The 18,836-nt window shown below is 41.8% G+C and overlaps 1 protein-coding gene across 3 annotated transcripts in view; it reads left to right on the top strand.

Annotated features, from left to right (window-relative positions):
• Positions 1 to 18,836, top strand: part of TEX2 (testis expressed 2) — a 109,260-nt gene that overhangs the window by 41,182 nt on the left and 49,242 nt on the right. For all 3 annotated transcript variants that reach the window (XM_063080785.1, XM_063080786.1, XM_063080787.1), the window contains exon 2: positions 3,526 to 5,169. In XM_063080785.1, coding sequence (XP_062936855.1) covers positions 3,550 to 5,169 — 1,620 coding nt within the window. In that variant the 5' untranslated portion in view covers positions 3,526 to 3,549. The remainder of the gene's footprint in view (positions 1 to 3,525; positions 5,170 to 18,836) is intronic.

Below are 18,836 nucleotides of genomic sequence, written 5' to 3'. Positions count from 1 at the left end.
TGTCTCTTTTTTAAGCCTGATTGTAATTGAGTTGCGGTAGGAGAGGGCAGGAGGCTTGTCGTTTTTTATGGTGGTAGATTGTCAGATACTCAATGAGACCCTTCATCTCTCAGGGCAACTGGTCGTGTGCTGATGGCTTGAGAACCAAACTCTTAACTTGCGGGTAGAGCACAGAGGGCAGGTACCACAGCCAGAACAAAGCAGGAACAAAAAATGTGTGTGACGTGTGTGAGGAGGCAGCTGGCTTGGTGGGAATGGTGTCCATACCTCAGTGTCAGGAAGCCCAATCTGACGTCCTGCCACAGTCGGTCAGTGCTGTGCCCTTGGACAAGCCATGTATTCCTCCTGGCTCTGTCAGTTAGGCACTCTTTCCTCTTGGCCTGGCTGTCCTGCAAGGCTGTGACTGTGGGGAGGGTTGGCTCTGTTGGCCCTGGCAGCCAGCCATTGGGAGGACAGAGAGGAGGGTGCTCAGAGTGGTCCCCAGGAGCAGGAGGGAGTGACTGCTTGATGCATTGTCTGGAACCTGAACCGTGGACTCTGGTTCTAGTACACTCAGTGGTCCACAGATTTTGATCCTAGAAACACTGTTTAGTCTAATCCCCTCATTTTGCAGATGAGCAAACAGGCCTGGAGATTTTCTTATATTTCAAGATTAGTAGTGATGCTACAGCCTCATGTGGCTTGTTTTGGTAAAAAAAAAAAAAAAAAAAAAAAAAAAAAAAAAAAAAAAAAAAAAAAAAAAAACTAAGGAAATAGAACCAGGCTTTGGTCAGTATGGATTTGGGGGCATTAATTGTGAAGATCTGAAGCTCTGGAGCCCTGGAGAAAGACAGTGATGAGACTGAGCCAGACTGCCTTCCCCCCTTGGCACCTGGCACCCAGCTCTCCGTGCAGCCCAGCTTGGGCTTGTTGGCCAACATAGACATTGAGACAGTCTGGCCAGAGATCAGCAGAGATCCCTTTAACTGGCAAGTCAGGGGGCCCAACGGTGTGGAGGAGGATTGGGCAAGTAGGTGCCTGGTGGCACCTACAAAAAATACCTCAGTATCCCAGGTTTTTGTTCCCTGGGGTCTGGCTGCTCAGACCACAGGCTCCTGGATGCACTGCTATTTTCACCCTTTGGCTCTGGGCGAGGTCTGACCTTGCCTTACGATTCCCAGGCCTTCCCACCCTCAACTACAGATGGATAGTTGCCCATCTCCATTCTTGCCAGGATTCCCAAAGGACCTGCTCACACGGTTCAGCCTCACTCAAGTTGTGTGCTTCGTACTTGAACTTGTGCCCACAGTCACCTTCATTTGTAACCACTGTTACCCATGAAGCAGCCTCAGAATAGCAGAGCCTTACATATCATCCTGTTATTAAGGCAATTTAAATGAGTTTATTTTTCAGTTGACTGAGAATTATCAAGTACCAAACTTTCTTTTTAAATTACCTCTATAATTTTCTTTTTAAATTACCATTATAAAACTAGGTGACAGTTAAATGAGAAACGTGTTGCTCCTGGTATTTTTCTTCTTACTAAGTCTACAAACCTGTTGGCTTAAAGATAACAGGGAAGGATTGTCCTGGACCAGAGGCTGTGTTTTTCCAGCTGTTGCCAGTTCCTGGATTTAAATTGCTTTGTCTGGTCAATAGAGGTCATCCCTTTTCCCAGAACCACTGCGGGTAGGAGAGCCTGAGATCATGAATGAGCATGGGCAAAACTCGGTTTGAAAGCTTTTATGAAAGTAATTTCTCTCAGGTGTGTGATACTGCAAATGTGTAGTTTCAGATGTGTCCATGTTTTGGCTGGGCCCTTGAACTGTAATCTTTGTCATGGTTGGAGTATTTTGTCTTTCTAGGGTTTACTGTTTCTCACTCCCACCTTCCTCCCAGGTTTTATGTTTTCTCTTGTTGGTAGTATCAGTTGCCAGCCTTTTGAACATGAAAATTTGGCAGAAGACTTAAATGTAGGAGCTGTTCAAATTGACGGAATAAGTAAGTAACATAATGTTGATCGTCTGTGGTAGGTTACTTATAAGTGTGTTAGGTTGGGTTATGTACAATCATCTGTAAGCATAAACATGTAAGGCTTTAGATTTGAAAAGGGCTCTAGATCCACCATCTTACAGATGAAGTTACCAAGACCCAGAGAGGTTGTGTTTTGCTCAAGATCCTTCAGGGTCAGCTGGAAAAGAAGCAAGTACCAGAAGCCCATTTCCTGGACCCCAAGTGGGTGCTTTTTCCACTCCCTCATGATGCCTCTCTCGTACTGGCCATACCCCACTACTCCCCACTGAACACACCATGCCCATGCTTATCTTCGTGCCCTCATCAACTTCCCTCCTCCCGATCATGCCAATTCTGCCACAGCCTACCCATCAGTTTCAAAGACTGAGCAGTATCCCACCTTCCACACTGGTCTCACTCTCTTCCCAACTCCTCAAGTCCTCCCTGTTTTTTAGTGCTTTTGCCAGGGTCTCTGTCCAGGCTGTGGTGTTAAATGCCATCTTGAAAGGCCTGTCACGATGCCTAGTGCCCAGTAAATGGGCCGTAAGTGAATAAAGAGAGATGTAATAAACTAGGTGTTACCGAGTAGGCTTGGCATCTTGTTTTGCTGCCCAGCTTTTCGGTGTCTGTCTTCTCCCTAGCCAACTCCAGAAAAGAGCCACTAGCTACTAAGCTCCAGAAGAGCAGAAAGCATAGTGTTTATGTCTCCTACCATAGTCCTTAGTAGAGTTCTTGGTTGGTGGTGGGTTACAGCATTGATACTTAATTCTCCGGAAGTATCAATTGATACTTCATTTTCCTTCATTTGAATCTTGAGTTCAGTTTAAAATATGTTTGCTTTATCCTGAAGCCTCAGAACATGGCCATGTCTTCATGGCCACCTAAATACTCAGGCCTTATGGTACCTACCATTTGAGGGATGAAGAAGCCAACAGATGGCAGTTAGTTTACAGATTTCCACACTTGGGTACTTTGCTACTTATTTGCAAAGGCAAGATAGTATGAGTGTTCTGGGGAGACACAAGCCAAATAATTGTTAGGATTGCTGTGAAAATTACAATAGAAGCAGTACCCACTTTGGGTTAGTTTTTTACAGCTGGACGACCACTGGTGTAATATTTGTTCCCGAATCCTCAAAATCACCAGGATGCTGCATTTTGTCCTGTTGGATTTCTGAAGCAATGCTGGTAATACCTATTGTTTAGATATTTTAAGCCTTAAAATAGAGAATTGCTGATAGAAATGAGGCAATTGAAAGGGAGGAGACGATTATTCAGATGTTGTGAAGCAGAACAGATTGTATGGCATTTATAACACTGGTATACAGTTAGCTCATAAAAGGGAATTCCTAACTGGAAGTTATCAAGTGAAAATTAAACCATGAAACCCACTGAAGTGAAAAATAGTGGACATCTGCCAAGTAAAAGCATAATCACCATTTAAACTGAGCTTCATCTGTGCTCCTATCTGCAAAGGAGTACCTCCTGTGGAGAAACCGCTCTCTGACTTATGGTTTTCTCACTGTTTTCACAGAGCCTGAGCCCTTGTGAAGTGGCAATGACAAGTCTGAATGGTCGCCATGCTGAGAAAACCATTGACATGCCAAAACCATCAGCCCCCAAAGTGCACGTGCAGAGGTCCGTGTCCCGAGACACCATTGCCATTCACTACTCAGCATCTGGGGAGGAGGAGGAGGAAGAGGAGGAGGAGTTCAGGGAGTACTTTGAGGAGGGGCTGGACGACCAAAGCATTGTAACTGGGCTCGAGGCCAAGGAAGACCTGTATCTTGAGCCCCATGGTGGCCATGACCCCGCTGGCCCTGCTGCCTCACCCATACTGGCAGATGGACTGCCCGTGTCCGAGAACACTGTAAAGCTGCTGGAGTCCCCTCCTCTGGCAGCGCAAGTATTAAGTACAGTGCCATTGACTTTGTCCCCAGGGTCGTCTTCATCGGGGCCCTTAGCTAGCTCTCCCAGTGTGTCATCCCTCTCTGAGCAGAAAACCAGTTCTTCCTCCCCCTTGTCCTCTCCTTCCAAGTCTCCTCCTGTGCTCTCATCCAGTGCCTCATCCTCCGCCCTTTCCAGCGCAAAACCCTTCATGAGCCTTGTGAAATCCCTGTCGATCGAGGTGGAGCCAAAAGAATCCCTACACCCCCCAAGGCACAGGCACTTGATGAAGACATTAGTCAAGTCTCTGTCCACAGACACTTCAAGGCAGGAGTCGGATACTGTGTCCTATAAGCCACCTGACTCCAAACTGAATTTGCACCTGTTCAAGCAGTTCACACAGCCACGAAACACAAGTGGAGATTCCAAAACTGCACCTTCTTCCCCACTGACTTCTCCCTCTGATACTCGCTCCTTTTTTAAAGTGCCCGAAATGGAGGCTAAAATTGAAGACACTAAACGACGCCTTTCAGAAGTCATATATGAGCCTTTTCAGCTCCTTAGTAAAATTATGGGGGAAGAAAGTGGCAGCCATAGGCCCAAAGCCTTATCTTCAAGTGCTTCAGAACTCTCCAATATGTCCAGCTTGAACGGACACTTGGAAAGCAATAACAACTACAGCATCAAGGAGGAGGAGTGTGATTCTGAGGGCGATGGCTACGGAAGCGATTCCAGCATCCCCAGAAGTGACCAGCCGAAGTCCACCGATGAGCCCACCAGAGAGGGAGAGCTGAAGAGCTCCCAGGTGAGCAATCTGAAAGATTTAGGCCCGAAGACAAGTTCTCTAGTTCTTGAGAAATGTTCTTTGTCTGCCTTGGTGAGCAAAGAAGATGAAGAGTTTTGTGAACTGTACACTGAGGACTTTGACTTGGAGATGGAGGGGGAGAGTAAGGTTGATAAGCCCCCAGATCTCCCTCTCAAGCCAGAGGTTCTTGCCAATGATGGTACAGCTGTAGACAGTGACTACGAGGCAGACTCAGCCGTGCAGCACCAGGAATTACCAGTGAAGACGTTGGGCTTCTTTATACTGTGTGTCTATGCATACCTCATCCTCCCCCTCCCCCACTATGTGAGTGGACTCTTTCTGGGAATCGGCCTTGGATTCATGACTGCAGTTTTCATGATTTGGTTTTTTACACCACCAAGTGCTCATAAATATCACAAGTTACTTAAAAATCTGCAGCACTGGAACACAAAATCTCTGGATATTAAAGAACCTGAAATACTTAAGGTAAGCCTCTCTCCAGCAGCTGGCTGGTACATGTGCTCTCTCACATACAGCCTTATTTTAGATCTAACCTAATTTTTTTAGTTCATCTTTACAGGCTTTTGCACAGGCAGTGTTGTTAAGATTTTGGGGTCTCTTCATTCTCCAGGCACCCAAGAGACTGAGCTGAGAAACCTCATTGTGGCTCAAGTTTTGCTGATTCACGAAGCAGTTTTTCAAAGATCTGCATGGCCCTGGAGAGTAGCATTTATATCCAGTTCCTATTTCAGTCTGTGTCTAGACTTGCCAGGGATTTGATACTTGCTGAGGATTTGTTACAGCTGAGTCTGTTAGGGTTAAATATTCTTGAGACCCTGGAAAAGGGTTCAATATTCTTGGAATTGCAAGAGAAAGGAAGGAGGAAGAGAAGGCAAATTAATATCAGGTTGGCCCCTGCTGGTGCTCCTCTTTCCTCTGTGCCCAGTGGGGCCTGGGCTGGAGGAAGAGACGTCGTCTTTAGGTACATGTCAGATGGCACACTTTAAGCCTCCTGGAGGTACCTGAGACAATCCATAGGGGTGCAGGAAGAAAATATTAGAACTTCTATTTATATTTATCTTCACATATTTAAAATTCTGATTATTGTGTATGTTTCATAATATACACAATATAAAAGGAGGAGTAATTGTAAAAATACAGTTGTAGCTTATATAATTTGTAAGGCATATGCACATGCACACATTTATATACAGACAGTCCCTGACTTACGATGGTTTGATTTAAGACTTTAAGATTTGATTTTCAACTTTACAATGGTGCAAAAGCGATATGCATTCAGTAGAAACCATTTTTTGAAGACCCATACAGTCATTCTGTTTCTCACTTTCAGTGTAGTATTCAATAAATTACATGACATATTCAACACCTTGTTATAATACAGGCTTTGTGTTAGAAGATTTTGCTCAACTGTAGGCTAATGTAAGTGTTCTGAGCATGTTTAAAGTAGGCTAGGCTAAACTATGATATTCGGAAGATTAGGATACTAAATGCATTTTCGACTTAATGATATTTTCAGCTTCTGATGGGTTTATCAGGACGTGACCCTATTGGAGGTTGAGAAGCATCTGTATATGTTTTTACAGATGGAGTGTGGAATCGGGAAAGTTTAGAGACCACTGCTTTATAAAAGTTATCTAATTCAACTTCACAGTCACCAACTTCAACTTCACAGTCGGAGTTTGATGCTTCAATTTTATACATGAGGAGACTCAGGCTCTGAGAGGCGGTCATTTGTCCAAAGTTTCTTGCCACTTCAGTACTAGAAGTAGGATTTGGAGCCCTGGTGTACCATCTTCCTGCTTCTCCCATGACACCTCCATGAAGAAAGTTCATGCCTAAATCTGCCTGGAGAAGCCCTTGCATTACAGGAGATGTACAAAAAAGAGAACTTGGTTTCCGTGGAGCAGTTTTGAACTGTTAGTTGTTGATGTTAACTTTTTTTTTTTTTTTTGAAGATGACCAGTAAGGGGATCTTAACCCTTGACTTGGTGTTGTCAGCACCATGCTCACCCAGTGAGCGAACCGGCCATTCCTATATGGGATCCGAACCCGTGGCCTTGGTGTTATCAGCACCACACTCTCCTGAGTGAGCCACGGGCTGGCCCCTAACTTAGCTTTTTAAGTGCAAAGTTTGTTTGGTTTCTCTGTTAAATTAATAGGTTTTCCTCCCCTCTATTTAAATAAGAATGCTCTAAAAATGACAGCATGATCTTTCTTTATTGCAAAAAAAATAAGAAGAAGAAGAAATCTTTCAGTCCAAAATACTGTTTATTTTTTAATTTCATTAACTTTTTTCCTTAATCAAAAGAAATACATGGTTAATGTTTTAAATATACAGGAAACCCACAGAAAAAAATTATTCTTTATTATTACATTAGTGGGAAGGAATTACAGTTAATGATTTGGTATATATCCTAGTTTTTTTATTTTTGTTTTTTAATTTCTGTATGTATGAGTGTCTACATCATGCATATGCATACTCACCCAGTCTTTTTGTTTTGATTTAATGGGGTCATATATTTTACAGCCTGACCTTTTTTCTTTTTCACATGGCAATGTGTTATGAGACTGTTTCTTTTTTAAGAGAAGGTGGGGTTGAGTCTTGAGGATGTGACACCCTTAAGCTTAGCATTAATATGTGAAGCGGAGCAGAAATGACTCAGTATGCATGGTTGCTAAGCTGCTTTGATAGGGTGCTGCTGTGACTACCTGAATTTCATGCCCTCTACGTAAGTTAGTGCTAACTGTAGTAAAGAAAAATTGTACTTCTATTAATTCCAGTGCTTAACGATGACTGGCTATGGCATTCAGTTTAAACTGGTTTGAGGGCTGGCTGGTTAGCTCAGTTGGTTAGAGTGTAGCCTTATAACATCAAGGTCATGGGTTCAGATCCCTATATGGGTCAGCTGCCAAGAAAACCCAAAAAACTGGCTTGAGCACTTACTTGTCTTGGGAAAATTTTAATTTTAATCCAGTCAATCTTTAGTGTTGATCCAATCACTGCTACGTGTCAAGAGTTTACTAACTACACAGCGAATGTCAATTTAATATTATGGCACAGTCTGATTGCTTTGATCTGACCATTGAAACAATAAAGGCAATACTGTAGTGTTGAGTATTTGCAGTGGGCTAAGTGCTGGGCACATTATCTCTTCTCATTCCAACCCTGTTCAGTTAGGGTATGTGCTCATGAGGAAATGGAGCCCCAGAGAGATTAAGTTACCTTTTTTTTTTTTTTTTTTTTTTTTACAGGAAGGTGTTCTGGCCTCAGTGCCTGGGATAAATGTATTTGAATTTTTCTTGTAGAGAACAAGTTCTTTAATGCTTTCATAGACTGATACCAGTTATTCAAGCAAATTGTCTTAGGTTACCATATGAGTATTCTTTCTGATTGGTGTTTGAAAACTCTGATCATTTTGGTAATTCTTTTTCATTTTTAGCCTTAACTTGCTTTGATTAGTTTGATTACTAATGAGGAAAAGTACATTTTAGCCTGAAGTCTGTTTTTAAAAAAAGAAACCTAGTTAAATATCTTCTCTATTTAGAAAAGGGGCACCACTACAGATTAGAAGGGTATATTGTATGTTGTGAGCTAATATTTCAAATGCGAAGGTTCTTTGGACTTAATTAATTTCTCTGAATGAGGGATCATACTCTTGGGAACCATTTAAAGTGTTTAGTAACATTAAATTATATCTAGGACCCAAATGTTATGATATGAAAGGAAAGTATAATGGAGTCTAATATTGACCATCTGTCTTCTGTTATATTTTTTCATTGGACATAGTGCTTTACTTTCTGTGTGAGTTAGGATAACACTAGCTGCTGTGACAAATTAGAAGTTTGTTTCTTGCCCACTAAACAGTCCATTATGGGTGTTCCAGGTGGGCGGATGGCCTCCTGCACATGTTGATTCAGGGACCCAGCTCTTGCCAAACTGTGGTTCCACCCAGGGCTCAGCAAACTTTTTCTTAAAGGGCTAGATAGTAAATATTTTAAGCTTGTGGGCCATACAATCTCTGTTGCAACCACTCAACTCTGCATAGGAAAGCAGCCATAGATAATATGTAAATGAATGGGGTAGCTGTGTTCCAGTAAAACCTGACAGAAACAGGTCTGTGGCCCAGTTTGCCAACCCCTGCCCTAGGGTATTAGAGTTCTTTGCATCCAGTTCTTTGGCATGAAGAGAAAGTGCAGTGAAGACATACCTACTAAAACACTAAGACCCAAATGTGAAACACATCACTTCCATTCCCATTCTACTGGGTGAGCTAGTCACACAGGTCCTCCAAGATGTAAGGGGCCCTGGAAAATCTAGTGCTTGCTGGGCAGCTTCTTCCCAGCAACAGCCCTACACTATGGAAACATGTACCCAAATTTTGGATGCACAGCTGGCCTTCTCTGACTCACCTTTATAATACTATTTAGAGCTGTAGTTACATGTTTATTGTCTGTCTTCCCCAATGCACCATAAGTGTCATGAATGCATAGGCCATGTCCATATTATTCATCACTGATCTTTTAAGGAGATGAAAATAATTACTAAAAAATACAGCTTTTGGAGGGTTTTTTCTTTTCTTACTGAGTGGACAACCCAAGATGGTCTATCTTTGAAGAATTCGAAACTTGGTGTTCATTGCTTAGAAATCGCCTGGCACTGAGTTTGCTGTCCTCTTATCTGTGCTCCTACCATGCAGTCCTCCTGAATTCATGAGGAGTGGAAGAATGGTTGAAGACATGGGCGTGGCCACTTTGCCTCCAGGTTTATTGCTTTAAAGGGATGCAGGTAGTAGGCCTTAGTTTCTTTATAAAACAAGTCTGTTAACCTGTTTCTAGAGTAGGTTGAAAGCCATTTTTTGAAAACAGTTTGATTTGGAGGATTAGTGAGCTAGTTTGAGTTATTTTCTGTGCATGTGATCCTGCTTAGTTTTTATAGAGGCTATGATGATACAGTTCTTGAGGTCAGGTATGGGAACCCTTTGAAAAAAACTCAGTGACACAGGAGGCTATAAACCTGCTTGTGATAAAGACCTCTAATACAGAGGCCCAGCCCCTGGGTAGAGATCCTGCATACTTCATGCCTTAAGTAGACTCAATCCGTGACCCATGAGCCAGTCAGGCAGGAAGCTGGGTGCTCAAGGATTATTTTAGGAGACCATGGTTTTTAAACCTTTGAGCCAAGTAAGTTCTCACTGATGGGTCCAGGAAATGCTTGTAGCCTTGACACCAGATTAAGAGTCTGGCTCCTTTATTGGCTCCATAAACAATTTAAGGAGCAGCATAGTTTTTCTTCTAACTGACTTCACAGGATAAGGAAAAGGAGAAGAAAAGTAAAACTTCTCTGTACTCTATCAGGGCAATTTTCTTATTCTATCCACATTGCAGACATTTGCATTTAAAAATGCTGCAGTAATAGTGAGTACATGGGATAAGTCAAAAAGACTTTGTAGCCAAATAGTAGCTCTTCTCAGTGACTGGTGTGACTGGTGTGTGTGGCTGTTTAGGCCTCATGGTGCTCGACCATTTCCCACCCTGGATCCAGCTGATCAGCTGTAACATCTGGAATATAAGCACAGAAGTCCTCTGTGGGTGGCCAAAGATCTGTCACAAAGCCCACAGAACTCTTAGGATCTCCTCCAAAGCCAGCTTGTTCTTAATGTGTAGAGGTTCATAGCTAATGAGAAGCAGCAAATAGGAGAAAGGTTGCCCCAGGGGTCAGCACAGAGTGACATGTGAACGCATAGAAGCAAAGGTGAAGACCAAATGTCAGGAGAAGCCACCAGGACTTACAGCGTTGGGGGCTAGGTAAGTTAGCTCAAGGCAGAAAGCCTTGCATGTGCCATAGAGTTCAAGGGCATTACTGTAGCAACACCCCTGAGTGGTAACTTTCCAGAGTTCTTATTTTAGGTGACTAGCTAGATGCCCTGAGCTGGGGACCCTGGGAAAGAGTGGGTTGGGGCATGAGGGAGAACAAGGCATTTAGAGTCAGCAGGTTGCACTTGGGATGTTTCCTAAACGTTCTTAACCAAATGAGATTGCCTTTATTCCCCAGGAATGTACTTGTCACTTGACCAGGGGAGTATAATTTAGTGCCATTCTTGCACACTAACTTTCCCATATGTTTGTAGTGAAAAGCTTCCTAAAGTTGTCATAAGGTTCTTAGATTTATGTTTGAGTGTATGACTCATGCAGTTTTGAATTATATTCATGAACAAATTCTTCGTCATAAACCACCAACAGAATATGGGCAGCAGGATGTCAGCTTCCAGGTTATAATCTGTCTCTTTTTAAAAGATATGGCCTAGAAGATTGACTAAAAATTATATTTATACCATTGCAGAGACTAATAGAAATGGATTTTGGAGAATCTTTTTTTTTTAGGTTATATCACATTTAGATATTTAATAAGAGGGATAGGTTTTTTAATAATTAGAGTCTCTGAATACAGGATTTGGTTTTGATCCATAAAAGAATAATTTTGTAGGGAAGACCTTATCAAGTTTGAGAAAGCAATTCCAACTTGTAAATTTAATCTCAATTTTATGAAATTCTATCTTTTATTTTAAGAGATTAGAGTGATATAACCTTTAGGAGAAAACAGCCTCGTTACATACAGCCAAAAGAGACTTGGATTACATCTTGTTGGTCTCTTATAACCCTAAGTACAATAAGTATGAGAAATATAAAAGCATTTCTTTCTACGTTATATTTAATTGAAAATATCCTGTCTCTATAATAGGTTACCTGAGTTTTTATGTATGACTTTTATAAACATGGCTATTTCCTGAAGCTTATTAGGTGAGGAGTTTCAGTGCAGGCGGCATTCACAAGCAGGTACCCTATATTTTGAAGTTGATTGCAGAAGCAACTATGTGGAACATGCTTCCTGAATTCCATAGGACCAATGTGGTTAAGGAGCTCAGGTGATCCCAAAATGACTTTTTTAAAACTTTTGTTTTTTACTTTTTATTGTAGAAAATTTTAAGTATACACAAAAGTAGTGTAATGAACCCCCCATGTACCCAACACCCAGTTTCAACAATTATCAACATTTTGCCAGTTTTCCACTCAACTTATTAGCTTATGGCATAGCTGAACTGTAATTCTGGTCTACCCATATATGTACGTACAGTTTATAACATCTTGAAAATGAATCCTGAATTCTGGCTAGGTGTTCCAGGACCATCCTCTTTGGTTTTGTTCCAGGTGGCATCTGTGGAGTGAGGAAAGAGACCATGGGCATCATGGGTCTAAGATTTCCCAAATCGTGTTTTTTGGAAGAGTAGGATATTAACTATGAAAAAAATCAGTGCTAGATATCTTTTCATCCCCAAATTTATATTTCATATATAAGGAAAGTGCTAAATACATTGAAGACTGTTCTTGTACAATTAGCCTTTAAGTTTGCTGTATCCCAAAGACGAAGTTGCAGGTAGGATGGTCCCAGTGCATGAGCATGTTTTTGTGCTGGTACCCATGCCGCTGTTGTTAGCCCACTGTTTTATTCTGTTGCTTCCTTCAGTGGTGTCCAAAATGGGTTGCTGAAGACACTACCAAAAAGAAAATATTAAAGTTTCTATCTGTATCTGTTTTTGCTCTTTCTAGCTGAGAAAGTAAATAAGCCTTGCTGATATTTAACATATAGATGATCATATATTGACCTTTGGTCAAAACCTTGGAAATTTTTATTTTTATTTATTTTTTAAAAGATGACCGGTAAGGGGATCTTAACCCTTGACTTGGTGTTGTCAGCACCACGCTCACCCAGTGAGCTAACTGGCCATCCCCCTATGGGATCCGAACCCGTGGCCTTGGTGTTATCAGCACCGTACTCTCCTGAGTGAGCCACGGGCTGGCGCAAAACCTTGGAAATTTTTAGTAAGACTATTTGAAATATGGACTTACATCCATTGTCATTAGCAATGAGCCTCACTCTAAGTATATATATTGTGCTATAAGTTGTCAGTCAAAGATAGTACAAAGTTATCATAATGGAAAAACTAAAAGTTAGCAAAAAGGCTAATTATTTCATCTTTTGCTCTTTATTTCTATTGTTTACTTTTTATAAAAGCTGTATTATATTAGAACATGTATATAATTTATAAGTAAAAATATATATTGTTGGTATATACTCAAAATTGTTTAACTGATAGGATGTGTGATCTAAAAAGTTTAGAGGCTACTAATTTACTTACTGATCTATTTATCTTAAAATTTCAACACTTGTTAGTATGATTTACTGTTTATCATGTATTAACATTAAACAGACTTTTTTATGTATAGTTACTTTGGTGGTTCATCTGAAATCGTTTTCTTTTTCTTTCTTTCTTTCTTTTTTTTTTTTTAAAGATGGCTGGTGTCGTGGATTGAATTATGTCCCCCAAAAACTCATTGAAGCTTAACTGTGTCTCCCAAGTTTTATGTATTAGAAACTTATCCGCCACTGTGACTGCTAAGAGGGTGGGAAATCCTATTATGGTAATTGAAGGTGGAGCTTTGAAGAGGTGATTGGATTGCAGGACCCTGCAGTAGTGAATGGATTAAAAATGGTGGTCAGGGGCGTGGTTTTGAGGGCTTTAAAAGAAGAGGAGTCTGTCCCTCTCGCTCTCTCTGCTCTCTCTGCTTCTACCATCTTGCAATGTGAGACCCCCTGGGTCACTGTCACCACCACCAGATGGACTTTGGACTTCTCAGCCTCAGAAACTGTAAGCAGTAAATGTCGTTTTTCTTTATAAAATACCCAGTTCCATGTATTTTGTTATAAGCAACACAAATGGACTAATACAACCAGTAAGGGGATCTTAACCCTTGACTTGATGTTGTCAGCACCACGCTCTCCCAAGTGAGCCACAGGCCAGCCCCCATTTTATTTTTCTAACTTGAGTACTCTATCTCCTACTCTATTACTGTCTGCCAATGCATTATACTTTAAAAAATGTTCTGTGGTCACCTGAGCTAGGAAGATGCTGCCATGAAGGATAGGAAAGCTGGGATAAAGACCATTTTCCCAGACAGAGTCTGTGGCTTTAGCCCTGACTCAAGTGCTTCTAGTGACACTGCTATGTAGTGACCTTGAAGCGGGCAGTTAGAGGATGTGGACAGTATTGATGCTGGCGCTTCCATCCCCTAATCGACTTTTTTTTCTTTTAAATGTTCTTTATAGTGTCTTTGAACAGTATTTATTTTAATGTCTATCTGCTTGAGACTATCATTCATAGTGTGAATTCTGTATGTCTGTAGGTCTGCTCATCTTTCATGGGTAAAGTCAGATTTGTGTCTGAAGTTCTGTAGTTTATTGGACTGTTCTTGCCATATTCTTAAACTCCATGATCTGTGATGCTGTGTTTTATTTTTATTTTATTTTTTTATTTTTTATTTTTTAAAACATGACTGGTAATGGGATCTTAACCCTTGACTTGGTGATGTCAGCACCATACTCACCCAGTGAGCAACCGGCCATCCCTATATGGGATCCGAACCCAAGGCCTTGGTGTTATCAGCACCACACTCTCCCGAGTGAGCCACCCCTGTGTAATGCTGTGTTTTAACTGATGATTTGGTTCTAAAACATTAATACATCAAAAAGGGTTTAAGCCTGGTAAAGACGAAATCCTGCTTATGTTTTAGTTTTGGAGACAAAAGAAGAGTAATCACCTTTTGTGTGCTTCAGAGATGATTTTCAGAAGCAGTGGCCTCAGATCCTGGCTCTGTTCTTATAAACAGGGTTTGCTCCTTCCCAGACAGATTAGATGAAGGAGTGAGACATGGGATCTGAATGACAGGCAGACTCAAATACCAACACAACCACATGACAGCAGGGTGAAAACATGCTGCGGTGCTACTGATGTCAGTCCAGGCATCTCTTGCGCTAAAGGTAGAGAAATTCCCCTTGCTTCCTCAGGCTCCAGGGCTGGCACTTTTCTCTGGTCAGCTTGGCATCAAGCTGAGCAAAAGAGCGTTGGCCTTGAACTTCTGATTGGCACTGTAACTAAAAGCACAATGGTAGTTCTTCTAGACTTTATTATTTTGCAAAAGGTTAATTGTAGCTTTTAATCTTTTCAAGTATTAAATGGGCCCCTTTATAGATTGTGGTTTGTACTTTCAGGCATACGTGGTTTCTAAACCCAGCAAAGAATTGAAGAAAAACCCCTGACCTTTAACAAATGCAATCACAGGACCCATCTGTGGGTCAGACAGCTGCAGCCCAGCTGACTGGGTCATTGTCCCCAGTGGCGTACACTGTCTCCATTTTAACAGTTCCAGCTTCAGAAAGAAACAAGACTGGTCTGAGTCACTTTAGTGTGGGCTGAGAGCATCTCTGAGTTTTAGTTGAGCTGTTGAAATGGAATGAGTTGCTGAGTATATGCTATATCTCCTTATACCCACTCCCATGTCTCATAACAAAACAAAGTTGGAGAAATGCCTTACATGGTAAGAAATTCAGGGTTAAGAGTTTTAGAACAGTATAGCAGTGCACATTTGGGCACTATATGGGGAAAAGGATGCAGGCCTTGGAGTTGTTGTGCTGCTTTCAAGATTTGACATTTGACCGCTGAAGTCTGGAAATTCCATGTGCAGCTTAATCCAGGGAGTTAGTCAAATCCTGGGGAAAAATTTGCTGATTAATGGTATGAAAGGGGGATTAGGTTTACACCCGGAAATTGCTTTCTGCAAGGGCAGCCTGGTTTCAGGTCAGTATGATACTGGAGGAGAGGTCTGGGGAGGTCTGATGGCTGACCTCAACCCACCCTGTCCTTGACCAGGTTCTTGACTCTGCCATGGAAAAGAATTCAAGAGCAGAGTCACAGTAGAAAGTGAAACAGGTTTAATGAAAAGAATGAGAAATAACAGACTTCAAAGGGAAAGTGTAGCCTAGCTCCAGAGACTGAGTGGCGGCTGTAGCAAGTTTAATACAAAAGTAAGAAATGCACACTTTACAAACAAAATGCAGGCTGGCTCCAGATTGAACAGCAGCCTGCTAAAGGCGAATTTAACACAAAAAGAAAAGTATACGCACCTCACAGGTGAAGTATGGGCTGGTTCCATGGAGAATGAGCAACAGCCCCCCCTTCTTCCTGGATTCTATTTTTATAGTTTGGCTATCTATACATATTCATGCTTTCTAATGAATATTCAGCTAAGGGGGTAGTTCCCAGTAATGTAACAGTTTATGTAACAGGTTTGTACATGCTCACTTGGTCTCCTTTAGAGTATGCTTGTTGGTCAAATTCCACCACATGCACTGAATGTTCTTAGAATATTCTAGGTGCTCTCTAGTGCCTCCAGTGGGAGGTCATTCAAGGGATAAACTCCTTTTTACTGAGCATGCTCAGCCACTGAAATTACACAAGTCTGCCTCATGTGGTCTCAAATCTCCACCAGCTGGTACCACAAATAGGTGCTACAAGCAGTAGTAGCTCAGGACTCAGGGGAGGTGCTTGAGTCTTAGGGGAGTGGTTTCAGACCCAGGGGAATGGCCTGAAACCTGACCCCAAGGAAACTGAGCACCTCCTATCTCAAGTAGGGGTACATTAAGGGGCAGAATCAGGGAGGACTGGAGGAAAGTCATGCCTGGCCACCCTCTTAGCCTGAGCCTCCCTAAGACCTGTCTGCAGCCTGGATACCCAGCTGATGCAGGTCAAGTAGCAATCCCTATGATTCTCTCCAAGTTTCCTATCAAAGCCTGTAATGTTCTGGAAAGAGCCTTAGATAGGAGGCGGGAAACCTGGGTGTAGTCACAATACTGCTCTCTGCTCTAGATAAGAAGTAGCTAATTCAATTTCTGTCCTGAAAAGTTTTAACATTTTATTTTAATATTCTTTCTGGAGTTACTTATTTTCTTGTTCTTGTTCTGTGCCATTTTGTGCAGTCTTAACTTTGTTTTTCTCTCTGAAAACAGCCACCAGGTCTTCTACTTCTAAGTAACCTCTACAGCTCCTTGCACTTAGTAGGGGCTCAGCTTGTTCCTTTGCTTGTCTCTACTTACGCAGCAAGCGCTACACTTACAGGCTGCAAGGGGCACACCAACCTGTCCTGCTTACTTGTGCTTTCCATAGATTTCATTTTATCTTCATGGCCACTCTCTGAATTAGGCTTCATTCTTGTATTCAATCAACGAACAGTTGTTACAACTGTGATTGGCAGATATGATCCCTGCTCTGAGTTTGTAGCTCAGTTAAGTAAACCAGGCAGTTAACAGATATAGTGATAAGAGAAGAGCAGTAGAGAACTGAGCCTGGGTGATCAGGCAGGCTTCCTGGGAGAGGTGTCATCTTTGCCATGACCTGAGCTGTGACTAGGCTCTAGCCAGACTGTAGGTGGGATCATGCCAAGGAGCTGAGACAGATGCCTGCACCTCAGAGACTAGGTTTAAGTCCCAGATTTGCCACTGTCTTCACCTTGGGAGGCAAATCACTTACTGTCTCTCACCATGTTTCTCACCTGTAAAATTGCAGGGAACTGGCAAAAGTAAAGCAGAAGTTCTTAATAAGAGCTTAAATGTCAGCTACTGTTATGAATATTAACATTAGCATTTTTAAAACCATATGCTTAATATTCATTTTACAATATGTGCAATTGTATCTCAGTAAAGTTTTGTCAGTATGGAGAAAAATCACCATGGCATGTGCACAGAGTGTGAGTTGGGGCCTGGGAGGCATGAAGCTGGGCAGTAAAGCATGCTGGACTCCTTTGCAGGGGAGGAAACCAAAGATCTGTGGGGTAGGCATCACCCAACTTGGTAGTTGGTATGTGGTAAAGGCAGGATTGGAACCCAAGCCTGTCAGGCTCTTAGCAATTCTGCTGGGGTAGTTGGGTTGGTTTCAGTGCATGTGTTTTGACCAGCAGTCTTTCATGTAATTAAATGTGATCAAGGGCGAGTCTCACTTAAGATAACAAATGATTGTTCACAGTAGACACGCAATTCAAATCCTGATTCGTGGGTTATATTTATTTAGGTTTTGGCAGCTGTGGACTTTAGCCTCTGATAGATCTTCAACTCAAAGAAGGGAAAATGGTAGTTCAGGAAGGAGGAAATCTGAAGATAAAAGGGAGGTAGAAACCACAGAGCTGGTGATTGTGAAAGGATAGGGGTAGGGAGAAGGAGGGTCCAGCCAGGCCCAAACTGGATGAGGGGAATTTGGAGCCCCTCTGGGCTTTCCCAAGGGAAGACATCTAGCTTCCTTCCTAGGCCTGTGTCTTGCTTCCCACCTCTGCCTCCTACAGTGCTGTACATAGGGTCTTATGTTTTTTAATTATGCAGATAGGATCTGAAACTATCTCCTGTCCTTCACATTCCTCTGAGTCAGGTTGTCCTAGTATTCCTGGATTTGGCAAGTGGTAGAGGGTGACCTGTATCTGTCAGAGCTGTCAGCAAAGAGGATAACTGCATCCTCATCTCAGAATTGTGGCCATGCATGGAGACACAGGCTGCAGTCCAGCAAGAACACTACTGGGGCTGGCTCTTCAGCTCAAGTAGTAGCTCAGGCTGCTGGGTCGAGCACTTGGCTCTGTGGCTAAAAAATGAACCCCTGAAACACTGTGGAAATGGTTGCTCTTGTTATCCAGATATAGGAAATTTTCTAGAAACAATAAATGAGCAGCAGTTTGTTAGACTGGTGCAGAGTAATTGCTCGTCACCCAAAGTACATCTGTCCTGGGAACAGATGAGCTGTTGCAGTGCTTGTGTCCCAACACACGTGCCTGTGTGTCTTGTTTTATTTTCTAAATCTAAAATCAAAGGAGTAAGCTAAAAAATTCGTATGTTTGTTCATAAATTATCTTTTAATGTTCTTATAGAACTATAAGAGCTTAGAAAAACTTTAGTCTTTTCCCTAGATTACTTTTATTCTTTTTTCCTTCTTTTGTATTTTTATTTATTTTTTTGTTACTTTTATTCTTATTCCTGAGTTTTTTATGTTGCGGGTTAGCTTTGTAAACAGTTTTCAAATTTCTACAATAGAATATTTCATCTGAAGATTACTTAGATTATCTTCTCTCATTTAATTATGTAAAGCACTGTATTAGTCTATTTCTGTTGTTTATAATAGAATATGTGAAACTGGGTAATTTATAAGGAACAAAATTTATTTCTTATAGTTTCAGAGGCTGGGAAGTCCATGGTCTAGGGAACA

The sequence above is a fragment of the Cynocephalus volans genome, chromosome 16 (assembly GCF_027409185.1).
Source record: "Cynocephalus volans isolate mCynVol1 chromosome 16, mCynVol1.pri, whole genome shotgun sequence".
Classification (NCBI taxonomy): domain Eukaryota; kingdom Metazoa; phylum Chordata; class Mammalia; order Dermoptera; family Cynocephalidae; genus Cynocephalus; species Cynocephalus volans.
Note: the sequence above shows the minus strand (reverse complement) of the source record. Positions and strands in the feature narration are given on the sequence as shown.